The sequence below is a fragment of the Heloderma suspectum genome, chromosome 2, assembly GCF_057233095.1.
Source record: "Heloderma suspectum isolate Gila_16-S chromosome 2, 16-S_ref, whole genome shotgun sequence".
Taxonomy (NCBI): domain Eukaryota; kingdom Metazoa; phylum Chordata; class Lepidosauria; order Squamata; family Helodermatidae; genus Heloderma; species Heloderma suspectum.
Genome location: NC_139459.1, coordinates 26,173,331 through 26,195,546, shown reverse-complemented (window position 1 = coordinate 26,195,546; position 22,216 = coordinate 26,173,331). Strand labels below are relative to the sequence as shown.

At 44.1% G+C, this 22,216-nt stretch overlaps 1 protein-coding gene across 1 annotated transcript; it reads left to right on the top strand.

Moving 5' to 3' along the window:
- Positions 1 to 661: 661 nt before the first annotated feature.
- On the top strand, positions 662 to 20,126 carry AMACR (alpha-methylacyl-CoA racemase). Its single transcript, XM_084833029.1, has 5 exons — positions 662 to 1,153; positions 6,107 to 6,250; positions 8,359 to 8,519; positions 10,895 to 11,081; positions 18,070 to 20,126. The coding sequence occupies exons 1-5, from the start codon at positions 904 to 906 to the stop codon at positions 18,477 to 18,479; spliced, it is 1,152 nt and encodes a 383-aa protein (XP_084689155.1). The 5' UTR covers positions 662 to 903; the 3' UTR covers positions 18,480 to 20,126.
- The last annotated feature ends 2,090 nt before the right edge of the window (positions 20,127 to 22,216 follow it).

Here is a 22,216-nt window from a genome sequence, read left to right as displayed (position 1 = left end):
TTTCTTCCAGTAAGGTTCCGCTCTGCACAGAGGAAAACAAGCATAGGATTGTGCTATGAGGATGCAATCCTAAAGACCCTTACTAGGGAAAAAGAGAAATCCCACTGAACACATTTTTCCAGCGTGGTGGTAGCCTTATTAGTCTGTAGAGCGTTGTGGCACTAAAATGTATTATAGCATACGCTTTCAGTAGACTCTAGACCAGGCGGAGGCAGAAGGTAGATCTCCAGATGCTTTGGACTTCAACCCAGAAGCCGCTGCCAGCATGGCCAAAGGTCAAGAAAGCTGGGACTTAACGCTCCAAAACAAATGAAAATCTACTTTCTGCCCCCCCCCCACCACTACTGAAAGCTTATAACTAGAGGCCACCTGGTCATCAGATGCATCTGATAAAGCGGACTCTTGTCCACGAAAGCGTGTGCAATGACAACAAATGTGCTAGTCTTCACGGTGCCACCCGAATTCGCCGTTTTTGTTCCCGCGACCGCGCACGCCGGGCCTTATTTCCGCGCAAGCGGCACGGGGCGTTTACTCGGAAGGGAGTTTCCACTTTGCTCAGTGGGGCTGGCTCCGGCTCGCGGCTTTACGCGGTACCCCAACGCTCAATTTCCTCAGAAGTGAAGGCCCGCTGAGCACAGCACGCCTTACTCCCTGGTAACCAACGGCGTATGTAGGATTGCAGCCGCGGTCGCTACGAACACCGGCCTCCCCGAGCGCCCTTCGATTTCCCCTCGGGCGACGGCTGCGTGAGGCGCCCGGCCCGCCGCCAGGCCTTCGCGGCCGCCGCCGGGAGGCCGGCTCACCCCACCCCTGCTAGGAGGAGGCGCCAAGGCGGTCGCGGCTGGTTGGTGCGGCGACGTCCGCGGTGTCGTCCGTTCCTCCCTCGCCTAGCCCGCTCCGGCCATGGCGCTCCGCGGGCTGCGAGTGCTGGAGATGGCGGGCTTGGCGCCGGCCCCGCTCTGCGGCCTCATTCTGGCCGACTTCGGGGCGCGGGTGGTGCGGGTCGACCGCTCGCCCCGCGCGGCCATGGCCGCGGACGTGCAGGGCCGCGGGAAACGCTCGCTGGCGCTGGATCTGAAACAGCCCCAGGGCGCCGCGACGCTGAGGAGGCTCTGCCAGAAGGCGGATGTACTTATCGTGCCTTTCCGACCAGGTGCCTGAGGAGGGAAGGAGGAGGCGTTGCTGTGAACTGGGGCAAGGCGCCTGGGGAGTGGGGGGGGGAATCTCCCCCCTCATAGTCTCCCCCAGCCTGAACGGCCTTCGAGTGCTCGGGGACTTCAGCCCCCATCAGCCCCAGCCACCATGGGTAACGGTCAGGAATTCTGGGAGTTGTAGTCGGACACATCTGGAGGGCACCGGGTTGGGGAAGGCTGCCATAGGAAGTCGAGGACGAGGAATGTGGGAGGGGGGTCGTTCCCTGTCAGGATCTGGCGTGACATTTGGTGGGGTGGGGTTAGCAGGACACCTTCGTGGGAGTGGGAAGGAAGCAGTGGAAGATGTGAGGCGTCACAAAAGAGGACACAGATTTGCATTACGTTGGTGTATGCTGACGTATGCGTGTAGCTGCAAATGCAGACATGTAAATAGAAAGGGAATACATCTGGCCATAGTGGGATAGACTGTGACCAGTCTGCTCTTGTCCATGTGCTAACACTGGATGGGGAATTTCAAGGCCCCTACTGCTCTCCCTCCTGGTTCTTTGACTTCCACTGGACACCTCTCCAAATACAGGATACCTTCAAATAAAGGACTGTCCTCTGTAGAGTAAGATATATGGCCACCCTAGCTGATGGGGAAATTTACTTTAGAGGTGTGCAAGGAAGCAAAGCCTGGGCTGAGTGTGTAGCTCATTGTAGCCTTCCCCAACCAGGTATCCCCCAGTTTTTGGGACTCCCGTCACCCTTCTCTATTTGCTATGCTGGCTGGGGCTGGGAGTTGTGGCCCCAAACAACTGGAAGACAGCGGGTCAGGAAGGGCTGTTGTAGGACATAAGGCAGAGGAGGGTGATGTTCTAACTGCTATTCACAAATTGCCTTTTTTGTTTTTTCTCTATTTGTGTGGGGAGACTCCTCTGTCTCCTCCCCCCCCCCCCGAAAACTACACATGCCCCTTTGCACATGTCCTAGTGCAGATGTCTGTGAGTGGCCATTTGACATGAATTAGAAGAACCGGGGAAAACCTTTGTTCTACAGTCTGCAAAGTAGGAATTGTACCACCACCTCCCCCCCCCCATCCCCATATGTGTAAGGTTTAAGTGCATGGGGAGCAACATATGATTTTCAAGTTCATCAAGGGAAAGGGACCATCTTACATGAGTTCGTTACTCCAATGTTTATATATTCATTCATTTACAATATTTATTTAATTATTTTTATTGATTGATAGATAAATTCATATCCTGCCTGTCATCACATGTGATCTCAGGGCTGGTCACAACAATCAAGTAACAACAAATATAATTTAAAAGCAGAAACATCCCATTACTGCCATCAAACAACTATATACCGCCCTTGATTTTTTTCAATTCCAAGGTGCTTTGCAATAGATTAAAACACACTGGCCTGGTTCACACATAATAACCCAGAGTATGGGTTATCATTGAATCATGGGCTGTTGTTATGTGTGAACCCTGCACTATGGTTTAACTATGGGTTGTTAACCACAAACAACCCAGGAAGAAAAGTCATTGTAATGCACTTTACGTGGGGCTGCCCTTGAAGACAACTCGGAAGTTGCAGCTACTGCAAAATGCAGCAGCTAGACTGCTGACCGGAACACCCCCTAAAAACCATATAACACCGGTTTTAAAGGAATTGCACTGGCTGCCAATATGCTTCTGGTTGGAATTCAAGGTTTTGGTGATGACATTTAAAGCCCTAAGCTGCTTGGGACCTTGATATTTGAGGGAGCGCTTCTCCCTATATATGCCTGCTTGAGGACTGAGATCTGTTGGAGGGGCCCTCGTCTGCATCCCACCAGTATGAGACATACACTATGGTGGGACATGGGAGAGGGCCTTCTCTGCTGTGGCACCCCGGTTGTGGAATGCCCTCCCCTTGGAGGCCCAATGGGCGCAGACATTGGTCTTGTTTCGGCGCCAAGTAAAAATGTGGCTTTTTACCAAAGCCTTTGAGGGCTAAATGCATTCCCTAGCACATTGTCTTAACTATTTTATTGTTTTAGATTTTAACTGGTTTTGGCTTGTTTAATATGTTGTTAGGCGTTTAAATTATTTATTGTTTTATATTGTTTACATTGGTTTTATCTGTGTGCCGCCCTGAGATCTTAATGGTATATGGTGGGATAGAAATGTTTTAAATAAATAAATAAAAATGGGTTGTTGTTGGGTTGTGAACTCTGAGTTGTTGGTTAATAACACATGGTTGAACCATAGTGCAGGGTTCGTATGTAACAAGAACCCATGATTCATGACAGCTCATACTCAACCCGTACTCTGGGTTGTCCTTACATGTGACCCAGGCCAATGATAAAACAACAAGATCAAATGGCAGATCAGCAGCCTACTGCAGTACTCTTGCAAGTCACTAGCAGAATTTAAAATGCCTAGCTGAATAAAAAAAGTTTTACCTGGCACCTAAAGGATAACATGTTCTGTGTGCAGAAGGCAATCCCCTGCATCTCCAGGCAGGGGTGGGAAAGACACATGTCTGAAACCTTGGAGAGCTGCTGCAAGTCAGCGTAACCAGTAGTGAGCTAGATGGACCAGTAGTCTGACTTGTATAAGGCATCTTCCTATGTTCCTATCTTGGCACCAGGTAAACTTCCTTGGGTAGGACATTCTATATAGCTGGAGTGCCACAGCTGAAAAGGCCTTCTTTGCAGACATCTACCTCACCTGCAACTAGGGATGTTAGAGAATTCTGCCATGGACTCCAATGAGGCCGGATTCTAAAGACCCCCGGTCTTTAGACCCCCGGAGTCCGTGGCAGAAAGGAGCAGTCCACCCTGCGAAATTTCCCCGGGACGGACCCTACCTTTTGTCATCTGTCCGGTCCGTCCACTGCCCTGGTCTGCGGCAGCCATTTGCCTCCCTACTTTAGCCATGATAGGCTACGCAAGTATTTAGCTGTGATAGGCTACGTAAGTCTGCTGTGCCATTTGCGTCCCTGCCTTTTGCCGTGATAGGCTACGTAAATATATACGTAACCTATCACTGCTAATGCAGGGATGCAAATGGCGGCTGCTATGGCAGTCACCATTTGTGGCTGCAGCCCGGCAGCGAATGGAAGTCTGGCTGCGGGTGGGCCCGGCTGGTGGCTCTGCGGGCTCGCTGCGGAGCTGGCTGGGGAGGATTCTGGGGGGGGAGGGACGGATCGCCTCCCCCCCAGCGGATGGCCCCACCAGAACGGGGTGAGCAATTCGTACACCCCTACTCCCAACAAGTGAGGTATAAGGAGAAGCACCTCATTCAGTAATTTAATGTGCAGGTAGATTGATAAGAGATTAGGAACTGCTTCAGGCACCTGGGTCCCAACCAAGTTTAGGTGTTTAATGATAAGCACCCACTTTGATTTGGGCTTGAAATTCAGCTGGTTCCAGCATTACTGCAGCATATGAGCGGTCTACTTGTGTGAGCATTGTAATGTCAGGGACACTTGAGAGACTGCAGCAGATACTTTCACAATTCAAGAAATGGCATTATGTGTTGTTTTTTCTACTCACAGAAATAGCCACTGCAATCGTTGGTTTGTTCTTGCTTCAGATTTTAAAAACTTTAGGAAAAGAAGAAAAATACTTTATTTAAAAAAATAATACCTACACTGGCTTGTACTTTGCTCATGTGAGTAGACAGTTCTCTTGAGCAATTTTTCATGCAAGTGAATTGGCTTTTCATCAGAACTGAATTTCACTTATAGAAAGGCTGTGGAAAGGAGAAACTTGGCTTGCACAACCTCTGCTGCCACTTCTTTGAGATGCCCAAAGCCATGTAGAGAGCAAGTAGCAGGAAGCAGAAATGCCTTTGGTTTCTTGTCTCAACCTTCCTTTGGCATATTTGAAGTTGAAGCTTTGCACCTCTTCCCCTGTGGAGATGCGCAGACTTCCCCTACACCAAGTGCTTATGTGTCTCTCCACAACGGGAGCAGAGATGTGGATGTTCCAACTTGAACATGCAGAGAAACAGGATGGATAAAGCATCCTGCTAGTGCATCTTGCTGTTCCTACATCAGTGCTGCATTTGACGTTGCTCCGGTTTGCCTTTCCCAAAGGTCAAAAAGAAAACAACAAAAACTAGCTATATGGAATGTGTCATGAAGGGCATGATCCTATCAGGATAGGCAGCTGCCTCTGAACTCAGAGGCAACCGCCTATCCAATGCAGGGCAGGAGCAGCACAGAGGGAATCATCCCCTCCGCGCTTCAGCCGCCCTGCATTCATGGCTAGACAGCCGATTTTGGCTGTCCAGCTGTGGGAAGTCAGAGCGGGGGCGGGGGGGGGCAGACGCCGGACGATGCATAGGAAGCGTCGGAATGGCACTTTTGCCCACCCTGCCCCCAGGAACAAGCACGGAGTGTGGGGCCAATTTGCCTACGAGGCAGCATGGGAGTGGGTGGAGGTCGGTTCTCATGGAACCGACCTATCCTATGGCCGTTTAGTCGCTGACTAGTGGCCATAGGATTGCACCCTAAACAAAGTAGGACCTCAGCATTAAAAAAAAAACTGGCCAGATAGCAATTCTGCCATCCTATTCAGTCTATGTGCAACTTCATACTATATGTTTAATACCATTTACAGGGCAGTATCATATGTTGCCAGCACTCCGGTGGGACCCACCACTAGTGCAACAAGGAGCTAGTGTTCTTAAAGCAACCAAAATGAGCAGAAGCACTCATTTCTTGAACAACTCAGTGGAGCTCACGGCAGGGAGCCCCACTGACCTGTTCTGATCTGGAAACGAGCATTTCTGCCGGTTTCTGGGGTTCCTTTACAAAGTGCTAACTCCTCATTGCACTAGCAGTGGGTTCCTGTGGTACAACGGAATGAGCGAGAGTGCAGTGGCAGTACTGGATACTGCCCAGTCATTCTTGTTTGTGGATCTAGCTCTTAATTTTGTAAGCACAGTTGACTATTTTATCTCCCTATTCAGGTGTCATGGAAAAATTTGGCCTCAGTCCAGAAAGCCTCCTTCAGGATAACCCCAAACTCATCTATGCTAGACTAACTGGATTTGGCCACTCCGGAAAATGTGCCAAGTTGGCAGGTCATGACATCAACTATTTGTCAGTGTCAGGTATGTTGTTATATAACCTCATTTTTAAAAAATCAATTTTCTCTTGATTAAATATGAATTAATTTGAAGGACATTTGTTGTTAATGTAGTTTAAAATAGGGTGCTGTGTATAGGCATGCATACATATGTATGAAAGCAACGGTTTTGACAGCAAATGTAACACTATCCTCCATTTTGCAGCTTGACCAGGTGGAAAGATGGTGGCTTCTTTAATAGAGTTATGTAAGGGCAAATTACTCCCCTGGATCCTATATGAAGCACCTGTGTGGGCCCATGCGGGCATCACTCTATTGGAATCAACACAGCATATATTTCTATCCAGAGTACCTAGATCCACCTCCAAGGCTATTGTCCGATTAGAGACAGCTTGCCATTCTGTGGGAATGCTTGTCCAAAAAGCAGTCATTTTCTTTTGGTTAAAGATAGTTTTTCAGTTGGCCCCACTCTTGGTATTGTTAGCTTACAAAGACATGGGGAGAGACTCTTGGGCAGATAAGTGTACTTATTTCCAGTGTGTACTTGGGCTTCTCGCAAACTTATTTGCTTGCAAGGGGGCGTGATGGTGCCTGCGAGGAGATTTCTAGAAGACTACGTGATATTGATACTCAGACTGCAATGGCCACTGCTGCTGAGAGCGGTTCCAATACACTCTATAAAAGTATTATTTTCCCGGATACGGTGTCCCTTTATTTGTCTTCTTTTGGCTCTTATGAGCTGAGATGGCTTTTGACTAAATGCAGATTGAACTCTCTGCAGCTGATGGAGGTGATAGAGGTGATAGAGGATAAATGTCCCAAGATAGAGGACATTTTTATTTTTATTATTTATTTCTATACCATCCAATAGCCAAAGCTCTCTGGGCAGTTCACAAAAATTAAAACCAAAAAGCACACAGTAAAACAATATAAAATATTAAAGCATTAAAACCACAATATAGCAATACAGCCAGAATAAAACCTAGCAGCAGTGCAGAGAATACAGATTTTAAACAGCAAAGCTAAAAGACTAGACATGGTATACTTTCTAATGGAATGCCCTGTGTATGCAGAGCTGAGGAAGGAAGACCTTGAGCCCTTAATAGCTGGATTCAGTCACAAATCCTCTCTAAGCACAATCTTATTTCTACTGGTACAGATTACTATACGTCCTATAGGACTGCCAAGTTTGTTCAATGGGCTTGGGAGAAACGAACATTATTGACCAGCATAGAAGACTAAGCTTGCTAACATATTTTAACAAGTCAATAAATACTGTCCAGACTTTGTGAAATGTTTTAATAGCCCCTAGGAAATGTTCTAATTAGCTTTTCTATAATTCTCATCCTTAATATTTTTTGTTTTGATGTCATTGTCTGTACAAGAATGGTATTTTATTGTGTGTCTGTATGCGTATGGCCTGATTGGTTAATAAGCAATAAACTGAACTGAACATATCAGTGAACATGCCAGTGTGCTTGATCTGCTAAATTTTCTACAGTTGCCAGTTGGGAAGCAGGTCTTCAAGTGCTGATATCAGCCTTTTGGTGTGTTGCTTTAGTTTTTCTGGTTAGGGCTGACTTGTGGACTTCGCTCCAAGGTCCAATCGACCACAGTAATGATTGAAATGGTTAGTATTCTTCCTAAATATGGTTTCAGCTGTAATCCTATGCACACTTTCCTGGGAGCGAGCCCTGTTGAACACATTGGGACTTACTTCCAAGTAAATATACATAGGATTGCACTTCTGATCGGTAACATTGTTTTAATTGAAAAAGAGATTTGGAACCTGTTAATTAGAAAGCAAACTGTAGTTGTTTATCAGAGAAAAAGCTTCAGTGAGAGGAATCCCTCAGTGGTTCTTTTGGCTAGAAGACCTGTTGTGCATCCGTCCCCTCATCCTCCATCCCCCACTGTTCATTTGCAAGGCCTCTGTCCCAATAGAGTAGAGTGAACAGCCTTAGAATGGAATTAAAGAGAAACAGAGCATTGATGTACGCGTGTACGTTCAGAAGACATTAGTATGGATTTCATTACTGAGTACAACATTCTTATTTCACAACAGCATGAGGAAAATTAATATTATTATTATACTGCATGGGTATTCTTTAAATTTGTACTTAATGTATATAGGTGTGCTGTCGAAACTTGGCAGAAAAGATGAAAATCCTTATGCTCCTGTCAATCTTCTGGCTGACTTTGCTGGTGGTGGTGTCATGTGTGCAATGGGCATCATTATGGCACTCTATGAACGTACAAAATCTGGAAAAGGGCAAGTCGTTGATGCAAGTATGGTAAGATAATTTCTTTTTAAAGCAACACTACAGATTATTAAAGGATAGTTGTAACTGTGTGCTTTGGAGTTTTGAGTCTAACACCATCATTCCTAAAAGGCCATGTCTTGATGCTTTTCCAGTTGTGCTCTGTTGTGTGTGACTTGCAGCCCCGGTTGGGGATGTGCAATCACCTTCAGATCTATTCATTGGATTCTTTGGGACACGATGAGCCAAGCAGTCAAGTCAACTGCTAATTTGGATTTCCTTGATTAGATCAGTGTCATTTCTTGGAAATCTGTTGTTGTCTCTTGACATCAAGTTCTTTTGACATCAAGTTCAAGTTTGCCTACTGCTGTGTACCTTGCTCATGCTTTTGTTGAAAGTTCTTTTATAAATAACATTCTAGCTATAGTTCACGCTGGAATAAAAATATTCTAGTTCCATCTAAACTGTCCTTTCAGGCACTTGCTTCACATTAGTTCTTGTTGACTAATTTCTCAGTCCAGCAAAGGGTATGGAAGTTTCCATAATTCTAGAAATATTTATCATAATTCCAGATGTGAATGCTTGTATTATCTTTGTCAGGATTGAGCCTAGGCTTTCTGTTTTGGTTTTGGACTCTCAGTTTCGGAGGCAGAGCTAGAAGAAGCCCAGTTGGGACATGGAGCGGGGGAGGAAATTCCCCAAGACTCCCCAGGAACCAGTGAAAAACTTTCCCAGGGGCTTATCAAGAAGGAGGGCAAGGCACAGAGACCATCTTCCCTGCTCCCTGTGGGAACCCAGGCTCTGTCAGATGGGGAGGGAGCTTCGGGACTGACAGATGCCAGAGCTTGCTGCCAGGTTAAGTGGGTGGAGTTGAGAGGAGGAGGTGGGAGGCGTCACACCAGTTTGGTTGCCCATCAGAATTTGGGTTGGGAAGATCCTCCCTGAAGGCAGGAGCTCAGAAAAAGCCAGCTGAGCACAACAGGAAAAGAAAGGCTCCTCCTGTGCAAGCACTGGGTCATTACTGACCCCTAGAGGGACGCCGCTTGCGCTGGCGTTTTCATGGCAGACTATAGCGGGGTGGTTTGCCATTGCCTTCCCCAGTCATGACTAGCTTTCCCCCAACAAGCTGGGTACTCATTTTACCGACCTTGGAAGGATAGAAGGCTGAGTTGACCTGAGCCAGCTACCCGAGACCCGGCTTCCGCTGGGATCAAACTCAGATTGTGGGGAGAGTTTTGGTTGCAATACTGCCGCCTACCACTCTATGCCACACGAGGCTCACCCAACAGGAAACCTGTCCATAATTGAAAAAGGCTTCTGCCTTGCTTTCGGTACCTTCCTTAATCAATGCGCTATTTAGCTAATTAGGCCCTGAAGACAGCTCCCAGGCTTTGTCGTTGCTTTAAGTGTGAAGAAGTACTATTAGCTGAATAAAAGAGTTTGTAGATGAGTCTTGGTTGCCTCATTTCTTGGTGGGAGGGCTTGGAATCCATGACAGTCTTAATGCAGCGTCTTATTGGATATACTTGGCAGGCACAAGTGGTGCTACCGGTGTCTAAGCAGACTGCCCTGCCATTTTTTTACTTGTACTGGCATTGACGTGTTAAAAGCAGGCATCCATGTCAGATCACTTGTACGTAGGATGACAAAGGAGTTGTGGTTGGATGCCAGCTGATTCTCTTAATAGGTCATCCAAACCAGCATTTTCCATGTGCTGGCTGATTGCTAAGGAGTGTTACGTGGTTTTATGTCCGAACCCAGGCGGCATGGCTTGTTGGAGGGGGAAATAATCCTTGAATAAGCCTACAACTTCCCATGGGTTATTGGAGAGTCGTTTCCCCTCCAGCAAGCCATGCCGCCCAGGTTCGGACAACATGGCAAGCCTTGGCCAGGTGGTGATTATGGAAATGGCACCCTGCAAGCGCCCCGATTTAAATAAGATTACTTTGATCATGCCAGCTGGCCCAATGTGTTATTGGATTGTGAAACTTGCCACTTGTGGCTGCAGCTATCGGTAAGGCCAAAAACCTAGTGACATTCAAAGGACTAAACATATCAGGACTATCCAGAGCAACTATAATTAATGCTACCAAACCGTGGAGAGCAATGTAAAAACTTGTGTGCCATAGTTAAAAAAAAGTTTGAGCTATTTTAATTTTGGGAAGACACTGGAGAAAAAAGATGGAAGCAAAAAGCATTTGTCGTCAGTTTAGTATGTTATCTCAGTCACTGGAAGGAATTATCTGTCAGAGAAATGCCATGTTTGTTTGTTAGGTTTATATCCTGCCTTTCCTCCAAGGAGCCCAAGGCGGCATACATGATCCTCCTCCTTTCCTTTGTTAATATGTTCCCGTTACCTTAATTTTTGCAAATAATGTTACATTTTGTTTATATATTGTATCTTTAAGGTAGAAGGTGTAGCATACCTAAGCTCTTTTCTGTGGAAATCACAAAACCTGGGCCTTTGGAACAGACCTCGTGGGGAGAACCTGCTGGACAGTGGGGCCCCTTTCTATGACACTTACAAGACCTCGGATGGGAAATTCATGGCTGTTGGTGCTCTTGAGCCACATTTCTATAAGCAGTTCATACATGGTAAGTTAGTCTACATGAGGAGTGGTTGAAAGACAGACAGACAGACAGAAAAAAAGAAAGACAGAAGGCTTTGGGTACCATCAGTTTTAAAGAGATACGTAAATATTCTTGGTGATGGTTGTGTACCTTTTTAACATGCAAATTATCTGGGCATCTTTTTTTCATTGGCTGTACAGCAAATATCGCTCCCATTTTAAAGATGGAAGAACTAAGGCTTGAGAGACTGGGATTTTTCCAAGGCCACCCAGTGATTTTATTGTAGCAGTGTAAACTCTAATCAGATCCTAGGGTATTTTGCTCTGCTGGACCTGAGCTTCCAGATTCCCCAGAGAAGTGGGAGCTTTCACTGGGCAATCTTTTTTTTTTAATTGAAAGAAAGAAATCTATACACTTATACATGCATTGAAAAATTCAAATTGCCGACCTTATGAGTGTGGAGAAAACAACTGCTCTGTGTGCCATATCATCTGGATTACTGCAATGCTTATATATGGGGTTGCATTTGAAAATGGTCCAGAAATTTCAGCCAGTCCAAAATAGCGAGATTGTTAACAGGGAGAAATTTTGAGGCCATGGAAAAGACACCCCCCCCCCCCGAAAATGGGAAATTTTTGAAAAATTGAAAAATAAGTAATACTTATTTTTTAGTGCTCTTTACCAATCTAGAGTCACTTTGCTGCTTTAAGACAGCTTTTTCCAGCCTGATGCTCTCCAGATATTTTGGACTTCAGCTCCCATCAGCCTTAGGCAGCATGGCCAACGGTCAGGAATGCTGGGCACTGTAGTCCAACACATCCAGAGGGCACCAGGGTGGGGAGGGCTGCTTTAGGAGCATAAGGGCACAATCCTATCAGGATAGAACTTGGAGGTGACTGCCTATCCAATGCAGGGCAGGAGCCGCCCTGCATTCGCAACTAGACAGCTGATTTTGGCTGTCTAGCCGTGGGAAGTCAGAGCGGGGGGGAGGGCAGATGCCAGATGACACATAGGAAGTGTCAGAAAGGCATTTCCGCCCCCCCCGCCCCCAGAAATGCTCCGTTTTCACTTCTCCGTGCTGCTCTTATGAGCACAGAGCACGGGGCCGATCCATGCTGCCTACAGGGCAGCGCGGGATGGGGTAGAGATCAGTTCTCAGGGAACCGACCTATCCTGTGGACGTCTAGCCACTGAGCAGCGGCCATAGGATTGTGTCCTAAAGCAGACTTTCTGTTCCTAAAGTTTTTTTATGTATGATTTAGTTTGCTCACAAAATTATCATTATATTTTAAAACTTTTAAAAGTAAACTCAGTAAATGTGTAGTTAACTGTCTGAATAGATTACATCTGTGTTATTAAATGATAATAGCATCAGAAACACAGGACTCTATAGAATGAAACCCAAGCTATCAAGAATGCACATTTACTGTCAAGAATGCACAGTGGTGACTCTACTCACATGTTGGGAAACTTAGCATAAATGTCTATCAGTAAAATATACTTCAGATCAATAATTTTAATAAGGAATGAAAGAACTAACTCTGCTGGGAATCCTACAAAAAGGATTTAAAAAAAAATTCCCCATGGCTTCATTATTTCCAGAAATTTTACATCTCTAGTCTTTCTGTAAAAATGTTCTTACTACGTAGTTTTTAGAAATTCTTTGGGGAAGAGTAAAGTCTGGGTAACAATAGATAAAAGGTAAAGGTGTCCCCAACCAGTCGTGTCCGACTCTAGGGTGCGGTGCTTATCCCCGTTTCTAAGCCAAAGAGCCAGCGCTGTCCGAAGACGCTTCTGTGGTCATGTGGCCGGCATGACTGAACACCGAGGTGCACGGAACGCTGTTACCTTTCCCGCCGAGGCGGTACCTATTTATCTACTTGCAATTTCTTGCTTTCGAACTGCTAGGTTGGAAGAAGCTGGGACTGAAGACGGGAGTTTAAATTCTAAAAAGAAAATACTTCATATCCAAAGCTGTTTAACTTTTCCCAATTTTTCAGAAGAAAAACAAAACCGGTCCTCAGAAAAAAACAGGGGAAAACAGTTTTTTTCCGGGCCTTCACATCTCTAACAGGGATTGGGCAACGTCATCATATTATGGCAGTATGTTTTCATCTACTCTGGCTGCCAGCCTATTTCCAGGCCCAATTCAAAGTGTTGATATTAACATTCAAAGGCCTAAAAGGCTTGGAAGCAGGTTACCTGAAGGATTGTCTCCTCTCATATATGCTTGCCTGGACCCCAAGATTATTTCCAGCAGTCCTTGACTGGGAGCCTCGTCCAAATGGAGTGAGGTGGTTGGCTTCTAAGAAGAGGGCCTTTTCTATTGTGGCACCTCAGTTGTGGAATGAGCTTCCCAGAGAGGCTTGCCTGTGCCTGTATTGTGCCAGGTGAAGACCTTGTTTTCCTAGGCACTTTAGTCTTTCAATTTCTGTTGTTTTAAATTTGTTACTATATTTCAAATCTTTGTACTGTGGTTAGGTTTTATTTGATTACTATTTATATTTTATACTGTGATTTTAAACCTCTCAACTTTTTTTGGTATTTTATTGTGTTGTATTTTGTAGTTTTAATTGTGGTGAACCGCCCAGAGATCTTCAGCTATTGGGCAGTATAGAAATGTAATAAATAAAAAAAATGTGCAGCAGCAGATAAACAGAGGCCTTGCTGCAAGCATAGTACAGCATAAAATGCTGTGGAAAAGTACTGTTTGCTTATAAATGAAATAACCCTTTTTGAAAAGTATTGGAACTTGAGAGGAGGAAGAGGATTCAATTGTATAAATGGTCTAGCAGTGTCCAAAGGCAAAGTTAACAAAATTCTGTACTCAGAAGTTTATATCCGTGCTCAATCTCTCTGTCTCTCTCTCTGTCTCTCTTTTTCTTTTCGTTTAGTTTTTGCTAGCTTTTGCCTTGGATGGTTGGGATGGGGGAGGGGTGCTTGCTTTTAATTGCATCATCTGCTCTAGCAATTACCTTGCTAAAGCCTAAAGCAATTGTTAGGTAAACATATTTTGAAAGAATAAGTGCTCTTAAAAAAGTTAATAGTTCTGTAATTTAAACCAAGCTTCAGGCACCTTGTGGTATGTCTACCTTTTTTGTTTTTCTTTAGAATATTCAAAAGGTTTAAGCAGTAATCTAATTACCATTACATACAGAGTACTTTTTGCCTTTTTCCCATCAAAAGAAAGCTTTGAGTTAATTAGTTTTGAAATAACAAAGCTAGGTACCGCAAAGTAATTTATATTGTTTTAAAGGAATGGTAGAGAAGAGTACAGTGAGGATGGGGGGATTTCAGGAAACCTTCTAAATTCCCTTCAAATGGAGCCACTCTTTGACAGGGCCAGAAATACTTTTCAGAGTCTTAGGCCAGGGATGAGGGACATGTGGCCTGCAACTGTTGTTGTACTGCACCTTAGGGACGTACGGACTGTGTAAAATCCGCTCCATCTGTGTGTTGCGGATTGTCAGGTGCCTTTTGTTCCGTCATCCGCCCACAGATGGATGCGAATATTTTTTTCGTCATGTGGAAAAATATGGAAATATTTGCGTAAGTATTTATGTAAGTATTTACATTATTTACCCCAGTACGTAACATTTAGTGTATTTGTTCCCTATTCCATTCTATGTTTCCTCAGCAGAAACTTATGCATTTTTCTACGGATTTATATGCGCAAATTTCAGGAAAATAAAAAAATCATCTGGAAGTCCACGGACTCTGCACGCCCTAAGGGGGGCACTCCGCAGCGGATTCCGCAGGTCGGATTCTTAGAAATCAGAGCTCATTTTAATCCATCTTGATTTTCTCCAACATCCCTACTGCACCTCCCATCATCCCTCACCATTGGCCATGCTGGCAAGGGCAGGTGTGAGTTGCAGTCCAACAATACCTGGAGGGACGCATGTTGCCCATCCCAGCTTAGGCAATGGCAAAAAAGGTTAGGTGCTAGAGGGCAGACTAATGCATGGAACACAGCTTGGCTGCATGTTCGGAACACAGCTTCTCTTCTTTCATTACTACAGCCAAAGCTCTTGTTCCCAGGAATATAATTACTGAGCAGTGAAGGCTCACTGCAACCTAACTTGACCCCTTTTGCAAAGTCAGTTGTCCAATATTTGGGTGAAAGTGAGACCCAAACATTTTCTGGTCAGTTCATGGCAAGGCTTTGTGGATGGAACAAGCAGACTGCCACCACCCAACAGCACTGAAGCTGGGAATCAGTCTTGTCAATCCTAGGAAAGGGGAGGGAGGAATTGTGCCAAAAGGTGCTTAATGCTACAGGAGCTTGTGCGAAATTAAAAACAGCCCAGAGGTCCTGTAGCACCTTACAGACTAACATATTCATTGTTGCACCAGCTTTCTATAAGTAAGATCTTTCCTCATTCAATGAATTGTGCAAGTGTTGGATTTTATATATGTATAATTTTACATATATGTAGTATAACACACCTAGTAATACCTGGCATTTATACAGAATATTCAGGTGTTCAGAGTGCTTCATATACAGTATCTTACTAATCCTTACAACAGCCCTGCAAAGTAAGGCAGTATTATTATTTCAATGTACTGAGCTCAGGAAATCTTTTTGGTACCCGTGCTTAAAAGTCACCTTGACTTAAATTAAACAGCTGAAACTTACTGTGTCAGATAGTTCTCGCTAAGAGGTGTCCCTCAGCTAGCTATTCCTTTTATGCTATTTTCAGCAAAGCCAGTATAGAGAAGTGCAAGCCACCCCCTATGCTATCCTGAAATACTGATGTCATCCAAAGAGTGTAGTGCTATCTGGAAACTAATCCAGTGAGTTCAGCAGAACAATGTATAAATCCTGATCAGTGAGTTCACAGCAGTAACATGTTCTGTGTCTACCGTTATATTTAGATCTGAAGACACTTTTATCCCTTTGGTACTGTCTTGTTCCACCTCCTTGTGAACTATGTTCTTCTTTCTCTTCTTGCTTCTGGCCATGTATCTGACCTTTTCATCTTCAAGGATCTGTAAGGTGGCATCACATCAATAGAAAAGTTTAAAAGAAGAAGAATATAATCACAGTGCTATAGCAATAAAACAACAGAACTGAAAAAGAACCTAACATCCACAACAATTTCTCTGCTATCCCAAAGCCTGGATGGCAAATCAGGAGTATCTTTCCTAAATAATCAAGGGTGCAACCCTATGCACGTTCAGGCGAAAAACGTCCTTTAACTCCCAGCATTCCCAAGCCAGTCATGCTGGCTAACTGAGGAATGCTAAGAGTTATAGGACTTTTTTCTGTCCAAACATGCCTAGGATTGCGCCCTAAATGTTTTTTGGCCAGAGGTATTCTCTTCCCACCTCCCACCCTCAGCTTCTATGAAGTCATTATAAAAAGCAGTGCAATGGTTATTGACCAATAAATGTGACATATTAAAATCTTTTTTATGTGTCTTTTTACAATGTCATTTTACAACAAACCTGGAAATAGATTCTGCCAGGTTTCCTTCCAGTGTAATCTTTACGTATAATTCCATAGTGGGATCATGATCTTTATATAGCTTCATATAAGACATGTTGGTTTATATAAGGCTGAAAACAGATTTATTATATTTAAGCTCTCATAAAAGTATTTCATGCACTATAATATATATACACATGGGTAACTTATTGTTACTTTAATTTCCTGTTATTTGCTTGTACTCTGTTGAGTAGGCGGCTAAAATTGATAGATAAGGAAATGTACCCTGAGGATTCATAATAGGCTAAATTCCATTTCTTTTTAGATACTCCACACGCATGGTAGGAGGCCAGCTGTGAGACCTCTAGAACATGCACTTCCCTATTTAGGCACGTGGACTGGTAATGAACAGGGCAAAATGAAGTTTCCCACATGTCTGGACTATAGGGGTCAAAACTGTGGCAACTCCTAGTTTGTCAAATCAGAACCATTAAGCCAGGGGTAGGCAACCTTTTGGGGCCTGTGGCCACGAAATGGATGTGCTGCAAATGAAAGCATCGGCCTGCAGCCACCTGCCAACTGCATTTCTTAAAAATGTCTCTTGAGTCCTTCGTGTGTCCCAGAAGCATTTAAAGGGAAAGAAGATGGGAGCAGCTTTGCTTTGAAGTGATCCCAGCTGCCAGTAAGAAATGTTTAATAATAATAATAATAGGGTTAGGGCATCTCAGTGGGTACCAAGAAAGGTGCGCGGGGGTGCACTTGGTGTCCCAGACACCATGTTGCTTATTCCTGCATTAGACCAGGCCTGTAATTTGTACAGAGGCTAAAGCAGAACTCTGCAGTCCAGGAAGCATTTTCCTCCTGTCGACTCTTCTCACTGCCTTAGTTGCAAGAATGGCCAATGGTTGGGGATGATGGGAAATATAGTCCATAACATCTAGAGGGTGCTCTCAAGCAGAGGTTTTTCCCATCGTTTCCTACCTGATCATTTTTACTGGAGGTGCTAGGGACTGAGCCTGAGACCTTCTGTGTGCAAGGCAAAATCTGTGGCCCTGAAGAAGTGATCATATAAACAATAGCAGAATTGCAGCACAAGTGTTCATTCTCTATAGCCTGCTTTATCTGCTGCATCATTCTACAGAGTTGAACTTTGCCTATGGGTACTCATGCCACAATACATTTGTCAGCGTTTAAGGTGCCACAAGACACTGTTTTTGCTACTGTAGGCTCACATTGTTACACTGCTGAAATAGCAGTGTTTATCTCTCTAGTGGGTAATGTCCACAGTTTCCTAGAAGAATGGAGTGATCTGTGGAAGTACCAAAATATTCCACTAGGATATGTGACTGAAACAACCTGGAATTCATTATTTGGTTAGAGAGAAGCTGTCATATCTCAATAATGACTTCTCAATCATGATTGTGTAAGGAAGCTTGTCCATTACCACATTGTGTGTGTTTATAGGTAAACAAGCAATGGGTGGATGCAACCTTCTTTTGACATTCCTGTTGTCAAGTTTTAATCTATGGCTTTTATACTTGTAATATAAAGGCTGCCAGTAATAACTATAAATTTCTTCAGGTCTTGGGCTGGATTCTGATAAACTTCCCAATCAGATGAGTTTCTCTGACTGGCCTGAAATGAAGAAGGTATTTGCAGAAGTCTTCTCAAAGAAAACCCAAATGGAATGGTGTGAAATCTTTGGTGACAATGATGCCTGCGTGACACCAGTCTTGACTTTTGATGCTGCTGCCTCATATCCACACAATAAAGAACGTGGTTCTTTTCTTAAGAATGATCAGGAGGAGATAAGTCCTAGGCCATCCCCTCTTCTTTCCAGGACCCCAGCTACCCCTTCTTCCAAAAGAGATCCATTTATAGGAGAGCATACTGAAGAGATCCTCTTGGAGTATGGTTTCTCCAAGGAAGAGATTTCACAGCTCTGCTCTCTTAAAGTCATTGAATTCAATACACCAAAAGCGAACTTGTAGTATAAATCTCTACAAATCAAGAGTCATACACTGGAAAATCATATTTTTTACCCCGTTGGTGCTCTATTCTTAGCAAGGGGAATTTTTGCATCTTTTCCAGTGGATGCTCAAAAGGATATTATTACTGCTGTTGTAAATTGTCCAATATTCTTCAGCTGTTTATGTTTGGAAGAAACTGGCTTCTCTGCAAGTGCCTCTTGAGAGCCATGCACTTAGCGTATGAGAAATAAAGTACTAGCCAGGCAAGACCTATACTGATCCATGTGAATCATCATGCAGTGCTGGCGCAGAGAACCACACTGTTGCTAATATAGGGGCTCCTTGTGCTGCTGATTTCCCATGTGGAGGATTGGTTGGTTCATGTATTAATCACGTGAAAAAATCATTGATACCAAATTGAAATAGATTCTTCTGCCATGTAAAATCTAACATGACAAATAAGTGGTTGAAAGACCCATTTCTTAACAGAACTGTTCTTCCTTTAAAGCTCACACCCTGGAAGTGTTTTCAGAAACGCCTTAAACATTTCACTTGCAGTGCAGAGATTACAACCCTTCATTGCTTTCTTCAATACATGTATTCTAGAGGGTAGGTACTGTAATATCCCTATCATCTTTAAAACATGGTGTGTGGAGTAGGCATTCCATATTATTTATTTTATTTATTTGTATTTATTATTGCATTTATATCCCGCCTTTTTTCCTCTTGCAAGGAACCCAAGGCGGCTTCCATTATCCTCCTTTCCATTTTATCCTCACAACAACTGAGGATAAAAGTTGTGAGCGTGCGTGACTGGTCCAAAGTCACCCAGTGAGCTTCCATGGCCGAGTGGGGACTAGAACCTGGATCTCCCAGCTCCCAGTCCAACACTCTTGCCACTACACCACACTGGCACACTGTTATTGTCCTGTAGCAGAGAGTACATGAAGTACAGCTCGTCATTGCTTACTTCCACTTATTCTAGAGGGAAGATACTGTAATATACCTAACATTTTAAAAATGTGTGTGTGGAGGAGAGGAAATCAAATTCTTCACTGGGATCATGAATTAAAGCAATACAGAATAAAATCATTTGTTCAAATCTCGATCTAGGATGTGAACATCAATAATACTCATGCCATTCGGCCAATGCTAATACAAATGAAGCTACATTTTGTTTTGGGTAGGGAGGGGTGGGGTGGGGGTGGCTGAGATAAAATAGACCAGTGACCACATCCCTTCAACATCCAAGACTTGTACTTCTTGTACTCTCTGTTATAGGGCAATAAAACATATAATGGGAAATGCCCTGTTTCCTCTACTCCGCACATACAATAATGTAAAGATGTTAGGGATATTACAGCACCTTCCCTCTAGAATAAGTGGAAGTAAGTAATGAAGGGTTGTACTTCATGTACTCTCTGTTCCAAGACAATAAAACAAATAATATTGAATGCCCTGTCCTCACTAATTTGGGTCTTGCCCTTTTGATTTTGTGTTTGCAGTTTGTGTAATTTTGTTGTGACTTACAGCCTTTTTAAATTAATTATTGGGATCCTAAAGTTTGTAATTCATATTGTAATTACCTAAAGACACATGGCTTTTATAAAAGGTGTTAATACAGTTTTAAAAACTTACAAATAAAAGTGTAAAATTAGTTTTCAGTGTGTTTTGGAAACTGGATTATATGATTACTATTACAGTATAATGAACGCCTGCATTTAAATCTTGACTATTCTTGCAGATGAATTCAGCTCCATATAGTGGATGAGAGATTTGTAACCATAGCATTCTTTCATGCTGTTTTGTTGCTGCTTCTCTTACTTGGTATAGGCAGGCTCATTTTGGAGGAGGCTTATGAAAACTGTTATATAATTGTTTATATATGAGTGTATGGGTTTCAGTGGAAAGCAGCAAGCACAGGCAGCGTGCTTCATTGCACAGCAGCATGAGCGGAGAAGATCCCAAATTTGAACATTCACTTGCCAAACTACTTCTCATGTTGCCTTTCCCTAGCAGGGTCGCTTCCTGTCTTGTCCCATTCAATAACTATTACTCATTTTCGGTCATGTAGCATCTTGGAAGCATGTTCCTATACACAATTGCTTGGGAGTAAGTCTTTAGTTCAGTGGGTCATACTTCGAAGCAACTGTGCATGGAATTGCAGTCTTAATCTGCAAATTAATCTTGCAATCTTTGTTGTGGGGTTTCTCACAACAGCTCTATAAAGCAGGAGTGTTAAACCTCTTTCAGCCCAAGAGCCAAATTTAATTTCATGAGATCATCAGAAGCCATGCTAGATCAGACCATCTAGTCCAGCATTCTGTTCATACAGTGGCCAACCAACTGCCCTCAGGAAACCCACAAGCAGGACATGAATGCAACAGCATCTTCCCACCTATGTTGCCCTGCAATTGGTGTACATAAGCATACTGCCTCTGACACTGGAGGTAGCATAGAGGCATCAGGACTATTTTTTATTAACATCTGTATGTTGTTCAGTCGTTAAGTTGTGTCTGACTCTTCGTGACCCCATGGACCATAGCATGCCAGGCCTTCCTGTCAACATTTGTATACCGTTCCCCATCTAAAACAGAATCTAAAACATTTACCAACAGGAATGGTAAATACGAGAGGTACAATAGTAAAAGGGTTTAAAAGTTAAAACACCATATTACAATTATTAAAAACAGAATGCCAATAAAAACCATGACTGGTCATTTAAGGAATGCTTCCTGGAATAGAATTGTTTTCAGGAGGTGCCAGAAGCAATACGGTGTTGGTGCCTGCCTGATCTCCAGAGGCAGGGGGTTCCAAAGAAAGGGGGCCACCACACTGAAGGCTCTTCTCCGGGTGGACTCCAGTCAAGCCATAGGTTCATGTGGAACCATCAGGAGCAAGCCCTCTGATGACCTCAGTGCCCTCTGATGACCTCAGTGACTAGTAGCCATCGATATCCTTCTCCAGGAATTTGTCTAATCTCCTTTTAAAGCCATCCAAATTGGTGGCCATCATCATGCCTCGTGGTAGTGAATAGTTTTAACTATGTGCTGTGTGAGGAAGCACTTTTATCTGTCCTGAATCTCCCACCAGTGGGCTTCATGGGATGACTCCATTGGGTTCTAATATTATATGAGAGAGAGAGAGAGAGAGAGACATGTCTCCCTATCCACATCATGCATAAATTTCGGTGAAGCTTTCAGGTACCGCATTCCAGTGGTGGGTGGGGCTGGAAGGAAAATGGGGTGGAGCCAAAGGCAAAGGGGCAAGGTCAAAATACCAGCATATTTTAGCTTACAGCTCTTAGTGCCTTAGGAGATGTATTTCAATGTGGATGGGGAAAAACCCAGAAAACTATAAGCAGAAAACCTCCAAATGATCAGCAGTCAGGAGAAAGGGTGCATGGCCATCTACGGAACCCCGGAGCACTAGATTGGGACCTGAGATGGGCAAGATTTGGAGTCCCTGGAGTCTGTGGCAGAACGGACTACCCCCCCCGCCACCCCCCAAAATCCCCCCGGGACAGAACCTTCCTGGCGGCAGCTGGTCCAGGTCGCTGTCTTCATTCTGCAGCCATCTGCTGCCGGGCTGTGGAACAAAATGGCGTCTGGCATAGTGGACGCTATTTGCGTCCCTGCCATTGGCCATGATTGGCTATGTAAATCTTTACGTAGCCTATCACAGCAAAGAGCAGGGATGCAAATGGCATAGTGGACGCCATTTGCGTCCCTGCTCTTTGCCGTGATAGGCTATGTAAA

What these genes read in the sequence shown, in the direction of transcription:
- AMACR (XM_084833029.1), top strand. Translation starts at nt 904, where the DNA reads ATGGCGCTCCGCGGGCTGCGAGTGCTGGAGATGGCGGGCTTGGCGCCG. An exon ending in CAACTATTTGTCAGTGTCAG is followed by an intron (nt 6,251 to 8,358) that starts GTATGTTGTTAT and finishes TAATGTATATAG; the next exon opens with GTGTGCTGTCGAAACTTGGC. An exon ending in CTATAAGCAGTTCATACATG is followed by an intron (nt 11,082 to 18,069) that starts GTAAGTTAGTCT and finishes AAATTTCTTCAG; the next exon opens with GTCTTGGGCTGGATTCTGAT.